Source organism: Nycticebus coucang, chromosome 22 (assembly GCF_027406575.1).
Source record: "Nycticebus coucang isolate mNycCou1 chromosome 22, mNycCou1.pri, whole genome shotgun sequence".
NCBI classification, from domain to species: domain Eukaryota; kingdom Metazoa; phylum Chordata; class Mammalia; order Primates; family Lorisidae; genus Nycticebus; species Nycticebus coucang.
The window spans coordinates 8,611,170-8,622,127 of NC_069801.1; the positions used below are offsets into that span (position 1 = coordinate 8,611,170).

Below are 10,958 nucleotides of genomic sequence, written 5' to 3' on the forward strand. Positions count from 1 at the left end.
TCAGAAAACCTACAGTCATTCAACACTTTGCTGGTCAGAGAACCTGGTGTTGGTTTAGAATCATCAGCATTTGAACTTCCTTCACTTCCTCAGCAAGTATCTTCCCATCTCCTACTCCCTGTGTTCCTGCCATCTGGGGTCAGAACAGGCTACCCTATTCTCTACTAGGGTCAGGATCAGAGGTGGAAATCAGGCGAACTTCAAGCAGTGTACCTTTCCCATCTGAGAACCCAGCTGTACCTTAAGTGTATGGAATGGACTTTGGCCAAGGCAGACACTGGGGGTGGGGAGGGGAGGGGTGCCTGTTGCAAAATTCAGCTAATGACTAAATTTAGAAATTGAACACTGAGAAAATTCTTCAGGGAAGCCTTCCTTTGCTGGGACTCTTAATTCAGCACCTTCCTTAGTTCATTCTGCTTCTTGGGTGTGGGCAGGTGTCCGGCCTTGCCCCTGTGGTCTGAGTGTCCTTGGAGCCACCACTCATCAGAAGCAGAAAGCACTAAGGCCCCACTGATTAAGTGGTAAATCTGATAAGAGGGTCAGATTTTTGTCTACCTTGGTGGTCTGTCTCCTAGGAACAATTTCTACCCTGGTTTTTTTCGTCTCCTTAGCTAGTAGATTTTCCTTCAATTTTTATCCTGGTGAAAGAGCCACAGCTCAAAGGGTTTTGGCTTCACCTGCCAAAGTTAGCTAAGAGCAGAGCATCCCTGGGCACAATAGCTTCCCTGAACTCTGGGGAATGGTACTGCTTTTTCCAAGATGGAAAGGAGCCACTCCTGAGCCAGTGCCCACTTAAAGGCACGTGTTACAATGAAGCAGATGGTTTACTTGAGGAAGAAGATGTCTGCCCTTCACAAACACCTCTCCCTTCCCTGCTGTTAGCCACCTCCACCCTACATAGCCACTGCAGGCAGGTTCGGGGAGGAGACTTCCTGCCAGCAGCTGCTTGCAAGTTTTACCATGAAACTGTCCCTTCTCTCATGACTTCCTTTCTCTCCAGATTGGTTGATTCCCAATTGGTCCCCTCTCTGACCAGGCACCCAAAGTGAGCGTCGAAATATCAGCCACTTGCAGGTGTCTTCCCCTAACTTCCCTTAAGGGTTTATCAGCATCTTAGTCCGGGGCAAGTGTACTTCGGGACTCAAGATGGTATTCATTTGCATTTAGTTTTTTTCAAACCATGCAAGTTGCCTGCCAGCCTCGGTGCCTGTTCTCTAGGCCTCAGCCTGGGTGGGCATGCATCCTAGCTTTGCCAGTCCGGTTTCTGTGCCAGGCTTGCTACAGGAAATGTCCTCACCCCCTCACTCAGCAAAGGGCTGCTCCAGGACCCTTCCCAACTGACTGGCCCCTCCATTCTCCTCATCCCCTTACCTCTTTGGTCAAAGTGACTTTGACTTCTAAATTTTTCCCTGGATGCACCTGACTTACAAAATGGGGATGAGACTCCCAATAAATAGTTCAGGAAATGCCAAGCACCAAAAAGGCAAGCCCTTTTAAACGTGACCGTGTTCAGTGAACTGCCGCTTTATTTTATGGTGGCATTGAAAGCTTTTATTAAGAAGGAAACCAATTGTTCCAGCCAGGAGAGTGGCATGACCACCCATCACAGACATATCACCCCTCTCTCCACCCCTCCCTGGAACTGGCAGAGCTAATGCCCTGGAGGAGGACCCCTGGCCTGGAGAGGGCTGGGTCACTGGCCACTTTCTTCCAGGCTGCCACAGTGAATGTTGTCGGAACTTATCCTCCGTGCACATCGTGCTGTGTTTAAGTCACCAGAGTTTTGTCCCATCAGTTTAGCCCAGAGATAGTAGAATGCAAATGCCTCCTTCCCCCTGAGCCAACTGACTGGATGGCTGCCAAGGGGACCCAAACCCGGCGCCTCTGCGAAGGCACGTGGTTCCTCGTCCTCTCTGCATTGCCCTTTCCAGATAAGCCCAAAGACGACAACTTCTCCACTCGTGACCCGTAACTGTAAGCTTTGCTGCTTTGATTTCTGTATATTAGAACGCAGCATTTTCCGCATCACACCTGTTAACCTGCCCCATTGGCTACCAGTGATAAAGCACCTCGATAAAGCAGCAATCCTCAGGGGCATCTGGGGGTGGCTGGAGGTGGTCTTTTGTGTTTTGTCTCCAGTGTGGTGTTTCGTGGCTCCCCAGCTGGGGTGATTAGGGAGTGGGGCTGCCCAGGTCCCTGGTCCTAACCATGGGGACTTTGCATTCTGGGGAATGAATTATTCATGACCCCATCTAACTAACAGTACCTAGCTGGAATGGACGTCTGTTTGGCCCAGCCTGTGATCTGCCATTTCTGATGCAGGACTGTGCACTGACACAGCCCTGAGTGACTAGAAAACTTCTAGAAAGGCTGGGGCAGCCCCCAGGCCTTGCAGTATTGATGGACAGTATTGCCCCCAGCTCCTGTGGACCTTGGTCATTCCAATAAATGCAGCTGACCTTTTTCTGTTTGCACTGTTGCTATGGTAATGTTAGCTAATCCCACTGTGTATATAAATTGTATTTTTTTTAATTTGTAAGATGCTATTTTTATTTGAACTTTTGAAACTTGGAAGTTCTTGTAACCGTAACATGTCAGAATAAAACATCTCCATCTGTGTCCTTTAGTCTTTTATCTCCGCAGTGCTCTTCTAGTGGTTCTTTTTATTTCATTTCCTCTCTAATATGTAAAAATTGCAGTCCCGGGAAGTAGTTCTGTAGTCTCAGAGCTCCCCTATGGAGCTGCCCAGGCGGGCTCTTTGTTCAGGGGTCCACCTACCCATAAGGGGCTACTATCTTCCTAAGACTGAATTTAGTCCTGAATCTCAGCAGGAGTCACTGAGTCTCCCCTGTTTTGTTTCTCCCTTCACATGAGTGCCAGTCTTGGTTATTGCTCCAGCCCCTTTTCCTGTCAGCGGCTGCTTCTCAGAGCACCAGATGGCAAAGCACGATTTCCTTGCAGAGCTGTGCTTAGGAACTTCCCCACTCCAACAGAGTGCCCTGTTGTCCACCCAGAAGAAATGGAATGAGTGCTGGGTCCGCCGGGGGGAAGGCTGTGGCTGGGTCTGTAGAGGGGAGGCCTGGCTAGCTTCTGTTGCTGCTATCTGCCACTGCTTTATTCACTTGCTTTTGGTTTTGCAACAAGTGTGACTTTCTCTTATCTCTGATCTGCCCCAAGTTGCTGTTCCGCCAGGGCTAGAAATGGTCCCAGTCAATCCAGGCTCTTCTGCCTGCCTCCTGGTGTCCTCTAAATGCCAGGGGCATTTTCTGCCATGGGTAGCTGTCGGGCAGTCCCATTCTGTGAGAATCTTGTTTTATGGTGACACCATGGAGTGGGGGCAGCTTTACTCTCCCCCTCCTAGCAAGCTGTGCCCCAAGTGCCAGACCTCAGGAGCCAAGTTTGGACAGGCCCATCTCTCCTGCCCTTGCTGGTCATTCTCTGCTCCCTGGTTTTCTACCCTTTGTACCCACAGTAAGGTCTGTGTTGATCGGAGGTGGCTGGGTTAGAGATCTCCACCCCTGGACCATGAGTTCACATTGGGCCTCTCCTTTTCTCTGAAAGGAGCAAATTGCTACTTTACTACTTTGTTGCCTCTTTTCCCAATTTTGATACTCGACCAGAACAGTGGGACCAACATGATGGAGCAGTGACCGGTGGTGCTAAAGGGGCATTCGCCCACGTGGAGCTTCCAGTCTAGGGACACAGACACACAATTACAACTCAGGTCCTACTTAGATGTTAAATGCCTCCTGTGAGGAGACTAAGGAAGGCTTCAGGGAGGAAGTGGCGTCCACAGTGATCATCAGGGAATGAAGACAGCATCCTCGGGAGGACGGGACAAGGAGTGTTGCAGCTGGAGGGACAGCAGCAATAAGGGCACAGAGGAGCACACGCAGATGGGGGGTGCGGAAGGGTTGCAAAATCTGAACGTAGTGGCTGGAGTGAGGGTTCTACTTGTCTAAGGCGAGCCCAGTGCCTGGTATTTTCAGAAGCAGATACCAAAAAAAAAAAAAAAAACAACTGCATCTTTCCCAGTGGTTCTCACCCTCAGTAAATACAAGTACAGGCCTGGATCCAAATTAGGGAAAGACCACAGCTGTTTTCCGAAAGGCTTGTATCAGTGCACAAAGGGCACGTGAACTTGCAGTCTGTCCACACAGCAAATGTGTTACTGTGCTTTGCTCAGCTTATAAATGCAGCACTGCCTCCTCTTCCAAACTAGAAGTACAATCCACTCAGCTGCTACAAATAACTCTCTCAAAATGTAGTTAGTACTCTCACTCTGTCGCCGTGGCGTGGTGGCGTTGTAGCTCACAGCAACCTCAAACTCTTGGGCTCTACTGATCCTCCTGCCTCCGCCTCCCGAGTAGCTGGGACTGCAGGCACCCACCATGATGCCAGGCATGTTTTCCTATTTTTAGTAGAGACAGGGTCTCACTCTTGCTCGATCTGGTCTCGAGCTCCTGAGCTTAAGCAATCCGCCCACCTCAGCCTCCCAGAGTGCTGGGATTACAGGCGTGAGCCATTGTACCTGGCCAATACTCTCATTTTCTAAATATGCCCCCCCCCAAAAAAAAAAAACATACATATACACCTGTAACCAAAAAGCACTAGGAGTGTAAAACTTTTCTGTTGAACACAAGCTACACTAGACGTAACTGGGAAAAGTCCTGATGTTTCTGAATTTCCTCTTTAATAAATAAGTGTCCTGAATGTGAGCAAATCTGATTAAAAATAAATGCCCTTGGGTCTCCTGCAGCTTTTTCAGGATCTGTGACTGTGGCAGGAAGGAAAGGCCGAGCAGGTAGAGAACTACAATTTGAGCCCCCCAACCCCCGCACACACACAAAATAAAAGAGGGAGGGAGGGAGAAACAAACGGAGGGAAAGAGACGCTGAGTGTCCTTGGCTCTGACAGAGGGAAACTGAATTCTGCCCCCCGCCATGAAAGAAATCACATCAACGCAAGCCTTTGTCTTCTGTCCATGGTGCTGAAGTTTATTCATTTTTTTTTTTTTTTTTTTCAAGCCGTTTTCAGTAACAAGTGAGGGTCTACCCTAAATTTGAATGCATGGGGTAGGAGAGACCGGGAATTAAACCACCAGTATCTACATTTAGCATAAAGTATGAGAGATGTTGACAGGAAGCTGCAGCTTGAATAGGATGCTTATCACACCTCAGCTTGATGGCAAGATGAGACAAAGTTGTATGAGAAAGCCCAGGGGATGGGTCGCTGCCCGGGCCTGGTCTGCCTTTTCTTCCCTGGCTGTTATCTTCGGTACTACAAAGAAAATGCAAACGTATTTGTCTTACAGACTTGGCTCTTCTGGAAAAGTCAGCTTCCCATAGGACTGTGCCAAACCTCTCACCTTGACCACTGACTGCTACTTGTCCCCAGCCCCCGTCCAGCCCGAGGTCAAGTTGTTGTCAACAAATTGCTCATCAGAGCTATTTTCACTTAAATCTTTCAGGATTTTGCAATGCTGGGAGGACCATGAACTGCCAATCAGCCAGTGACAAGGACAGGTTACCGGGGATTTTTTAATTTCCCGGTGCCAGGGGAAGTAATGTTTTGTTTTCAGCATTTTCTCAGCAGGTTGTGGCTGAGAACGATGGATGGCATCATCCTGGGATTCACGGGGCACCCACTAAATTGGGGCAGAAATTTCAGAGGGAAGAAGCTTAGTTCCTTTCCTGATGGAGAGGTCCCTGGTAACATCCTTTGACAAGGTTTGGCCTTCAACAAAACCACAATTGTCTTCCTCCCCAGCCCATTTCCATCCCCAGTTCCTCTTACCCGGAAGCTGTTGCAGCCCAGTCCACTCTGGGCTCCAATCCTATCCATCCTGCCCCCAAAGCAGCTGGACCTCCTCAGGCTCCGGGGAGCGGCGAGCAGTGCCCTCAGCTTGCTTTTCAGGAGAGCAGACCTATCGGCGGAGTCCCAGGGGCCCCGCCCCAGGGCACCCCCATCTCTCTGGGCTGGGCTGACCTCCCCAGTCCAGGGAGGGAACTCAGGGAGGGGGCTGAGAGCCGCCCCGGCTTCCTCATTCTGCTCATTCAGAACTTGTGGGGGCACAACCTCATCTTCCAAAGGCATCTTGTCCTCCAAATGGTCCAGCAAATTCTTTGCAAGAGGAAAATACAAGAAAAGGGAGAGGTCTCACTGATTTGGGGGAAACTAAGAGGAATGAGCACAGTAGCCGAAAGCTCCCTGGTCCCAGGCTGTGCCCGCTTCCCCAGCCATACCTTAAAATCCATCAGGTCTGCACTGGACACAGGGTTCGCATCCGATACACCCGGCAGCTGAAATGCCAGGAAGAGGAGGACGCCCACAGTGGCGGTGGAGAAGGAGCCCATGCTGGTGTTGGTCACGGAACAAAGTGATGCTTGCTGCCTCTTGACTCTCCTCTCTGGCCTCCCTCTCCTGGCCTTCATCCGTCCCTGTCTCCAGGCTGCCCAGTGTCTCCTCTTTTTATAGCCCCCCCAGCTCCCCGAGTGCACACGAGGGATGGCACCCTCCCCATTCTGTCACTTGCAGCGATAAAGCGGCTGAGTGAGGAGCCAGCAGAAGATGCCCTTTTAAAGTTATCAGCCCACTAGGGTTTGTCACAGCCCCTCCACCTTGGGCAGCCACGGCCCCCCAGACCCTCAGCCACATTCTTGCTGACTTGCCTCAAGAGGCTCCCACTTCAAAGGTGTGAGAAGAGCAAAAAAGAGTCCTTGGTTATCTCACAGCAGAGTCTCGGGATTCTTTCTCCTTGACACGGGGACCCATGCAGGGAAGCAGAGGGTGACAGTTGGCCTATGCCCAGCTCCCCCGGTTTGTGGCTCAGCTGTCATGGGCGCCAAATAAGGGCGGGAGGAGAGGAAACAGCAGGCAGGCGGCAGCTTGGGATGAATGAGCCTGGGTACTGGAGCTGACCTAACGCTCCGTGGGGGCAGAACCTGCCCCCTGGCCTTCCTCTCCATGGTCGGATGAAAGGGAGTTATTTGTCAGAGTATTACTAAGTCAGCCAGGAACCAAATGCGATGCTGCTCTAAGAATTTAGCTCCCACATATAAACACCAAGGAGACTGGGGGACACAAGCATTCCAGGCTCCTCCTTCATGACCCCCATAGTCCACCTCCCAGGTGTTGAGGGGGCCTTAGGAGGTACTGGCCCTTTCATTTCTTCCCCTTGTAGTTTATAGAAGCTTCAAGCTTGAAGGTTGCACTATCCCCCTTCCTGCATCCATGGTGAGTTGGCCAATGGAGGAAGGGTGGGCAGGGGGCAGAGGTAGTACAGAGTCCCTTCCCTGAGGCCAGGCATGTGACTGAGCCATCAAGTCCTCAGTTCGTTCTGCCCCCAAAAGAGACAGCGAGGCTGTCCACATTTAATGAGTGGCCTCCATTTGCCAAGCACTGACCTCAACGTTAGCCATTACCACCTAATGCAACTGCATTATAGCCCAAAACAAACCAGTTGCAAACACTTCAGGTCCCTCTGATCCTCATCTGTAAAATAAGAAAAATATAAGAACCTGCCTGCCCACCTCTCAGGGTTGTTGTGGGGCCCAAATAAGCTAGAATGGCATTTTCATTTTTTTTTTTGAGACAGAGTCTCACTTTCTTGCCCCTGGTAGAGTGCTGTGGTGTCATAGTTCACAGCAACCTCAAACTCCCAGGCTCAAGCGATTCTCTTGCCTCAGCCTCCCAAGTATCTGGTACTATAGGTGCCCCGCAACATCTGGCTATTTTTTTAGAGACAGGGTCTGGCTCCTGCTCAGGCTGGTCTCAAACTCATGAGCTCGAGCAATCCACCTGCCTCAGCCTCCCAGAGAGCTGGATTACAGGCGTGAGCCTCTGTGCCTGGCCCTGTATAAATGCATTTTCGAGTGTATAGTGTTTGCCTTTACTGCTCACTCGGAGTGTGCCAGGCACTGTGCTGAGGGCTGCGTGTGGATGGTTTCAATTTTATCATCACCCCCAGGAGGTAGGTAGCATTGTTTCCTTTTAGGGAAAGACATAACTGAGCCTGAGAGGCTGTCACTTGTCCAAGGCCACTGAGCATGTAATTGGCAGAACTAGGACTGGGTTCTAATGCTTTGCTTTTTGGGTTTATTCCCCAGTTAAACATACCCATCCCCACCTCTCAGATGCCCCCAGCAGCTCCTGTAGCTCCGCACACCTTAGGCTGGAGCCTTCTGTGCTCACCATGTCTGGGTGTTTGGCCGGTCTCCCCCTTCGACTGTCTCAAGGAAAGGGTGACACCCAGCCCCCAGTCACCATCTTTGCACCTAACATCTTTTAATCTTTCTCCACAAGCTCAGAAAATGTGTGTTCTATGACCTGCTCTGTCCTGGCCAGATCCATCTCCAGTTTCACTGATCTCTTGGTTGACCAGATGGCCAATAATTGGCCAGCAGCATGAAGAGGCATTCAGGCTGATATTATTTTATGATGGAAGGAAAAAGGGCCCCTTTTCAGCAAGCTTGGGGTTTGGGGCACCTGATTTGGGTCAGCCAATCTCAACTTGAAATTTGAATTGAGTGCAATTCTAAGTAGGAGCTCTGAAGGCAAAAAATATATGGCATCCTGATGAGTCCCTGGAATGTGCTCAGAGCTTAATTGCTCGGTTGGCAGGGTTATTATTAGCAAAGAGGATTCATCGAGCAGTCACCACGGGGGAAAACCATGCTCCTTACCGTGTGCGTCACACGCCGGTCTCTGGAATTGCCCATTAAGACAGGCCTTTGAGCCAAGCCAAGACTTCTGTGGCAGGCAGTCTCTGAGGGCTGCTGCTTCTCTGTCCTTAGCCACTTCTGAATTCTGTAGGTGGCCCAAAGAAGCAGAAGTCCCACCCACGCTTCCAGAAAGAGAATTTCAGAATCTGCCCACCTGCTTTTCTTCAAGCCACTTTTTGTTTTCCAGAGTGCAACTGGAGCGGGATGGGTTGGGTTTCTTCTATTAGGACTTGGGGCGGGGGGGAGGGAAGGAGAAAAGATGCCCCGTTACCCTGCCCTGGGCCCAGCTTGACAATCCGTAAAGGCCCTTACTTGAATCTTATTAAAGAGTTTCTCTTCACTTCCCCGCTTCTGCCCAACTTTGGCGGGGGTGTGGAGGGGCTAATCCTCACTGGGTGTTTAGAACCCAGTGGATCAGGAGTGAGGGAAGGACAACAAGCCCAGAGGCCAGGCCCACCTCCCACCCCAGCCCCTCCCCACTAACTGAAAAACCAAAGCCTTTTATTTCCTTATTACTGGAGAGAAGTTGTCTAAGTCACATGATGGAAAGAGCATTGCAAATAGGCAGGAGAAACTGGACTTTGGGGATCTCCAGTTTGTAGCCTAGAGTTTGGTTTTCTGATTCTCCACAGTGATGTCGTGGGCTGCTGCAGGGAGGCCTGGAGTATGCAAGGTCCCGTGTATGCAGGACTGGCACAAAAACCCTGTCACATTCACAGCATGATTCTGTTGGACCCAAACGGTCTAAAGCAGAAGCCCCAATTGGGAGTCATTGCTAAGACACTTATACACAGAGGGTGGCAACAAATGTATACACATTTTAAGAAAGGAAAAAGTTGTATTAAAGTTGTAATACTCTCTGAGAGTCCGAGGCGGGTGGATTGCTTAAGTTCAGGAGTTCAAGACCAGCCTGAGCAAGAATGAGACCCCCATCTCTACTAAAAATAGAAAAACTAGCCAGGCATTGTTGTGGGCACCTGTAGTCCCAGTACTCAGGAGGCTGAGGCAAGAGGATCTCTTGAGGCCAACAATTTGAGGTTGCTGTGAGCTATGATGATGCCACAGCACTCTACCCATGGCAGAGTGAGACTTTATCTCAAAAAAAAAAAAAAAAGTTGGGTGGCGCCTGTGGCTCAGTGAGTAGGGCGCCAGCCCCATATACCGAGGGTGGCGGGTTCAAACCTGGCCCCGGGCGAACTGCAACAAAAAAATAGCTGGGCATTGTAACAAGTGCCTGTAGTCCCAGCTACTCAGAAGGCTGAGGCAAGAGAATCACCTAAGCCCAAGAGTTGGAGGTTGCTGTGAGCTGTGATGCCACAGCACTCTACTGAAGGCGACTCTACTAAGACTCTGTCTCCAAAAAAAAAAAAAGTTTTAATACACAGTATATACAAAAAACATTTGTTATCTTTTTTTTTTTTTGAGACAAAGTCTTACTATGTCGCCCTCGGTAGAGTGCTGTGGCATCACAGCTCACAGCAACCTCAAACTCTTGGGCTTAAACAATTCTCTTGCCTTAGTGTCCCAAGGAGCTGACACTACAGGCACCTGCCACAATGCCTGGCTATTTTTTTGTTATAGTTGTCATTGTTATTTTAGCAGGCCCTAGCTGGGTTTGAACCCACCAGCCCTGGTGCATGTGGCCGGTGCCCTAACCACTGAGCTACAGGTGCCGAGCCAACATTCGTTATCTTGTATATTGTGTTTTGTATCTCTTGTAATTGCAGAAGTCAAAAGTGACTTGAGTATGACAACTTTAATACAGTTTTTTCCTTTCCTAAAATGTGTATGTATTTTTTGGCACCCTTTGTATTTAGAGATGATTGTTTCTGACTTTGAAAACAGTTATTTGTTTGTTTGGTACAATATGGAAGTCACTGGAAGCTGGAAGTTGGGCACAGGTTTTCTAGAAAACAAAGCCCAGGGCAAAGTTCATTTGCTAAGGCAAGAAGAAGGAAAGGAAGTGAGAAAGTGTGTTAGTTAGCTACTGCCGTGTAACAAATAACTCAAACCTTAGCAACTTAGAACAACACACATCTATTATCTAATAGTTCCTATGGATCAAGAGTCTGGCCCTACTTGCCTGGGTGTGCCCTGCCTAGGACTCTCCTGGGCTATAATTAAGATGTTGACTAGGGCTGCAGCCACCTGTAGGCTTGACTGGGAGAGGATCTGCCTTTGGGCTCACTCCTGTGGCTGTCTGCAGATCCTTGCTGGCTATTGGCTGGAGATATC

At 49.7% G+C, this 10,958-nt stretch overlaps 1 protein-coding gene across 1 annotated transcript; it reads right to left on the bottom strand.

The window, feature by feature from the left end:
* Window positions 1-4,976: 4,976 nt before the first annotated feature.
* Window positions 4,977-6,448, bottom strand: NPPA (natriuretic peptide A). Its single transcript, XM_053575690.1, has 3 exons — window positions 6,246-6,448; window positions 5,797-6,123; window positions 4,977-5,280 (listed from the first exon to the last, which is right to left on the bottom strand). The coding sequence occupies exons 1-3, from the start codon at window positions 6,432-6,434 to the stop codon at window positions 5,269-5,271; spliced, it is 528 nt and encodes a 175-aa protein (XP_053431665.1). The 5' UTR covers window positions 6,435-6,448; the 3' UTR covers window positions 4,977-5,268.
* Window positions 6,449-10,958: the final 4,510 nt, after the last annotated feature.

Coding starts and splice junctions, on each gene's coding strand:
- NPPA (XM_053575690.1), bottom strand. CDS start 6,434: ATGAAGGCCAGGAGAGGGAGGCCAGAGAGGAGAGTCAAGAGGCAGCAA. Junction 6,124..6,245: donor CAGACCTGATGGATTTTAAG/GTATGGCTGGGG, acceptor CCTCTTGCAAAG/AATTTGCTGGACCATTTGGA.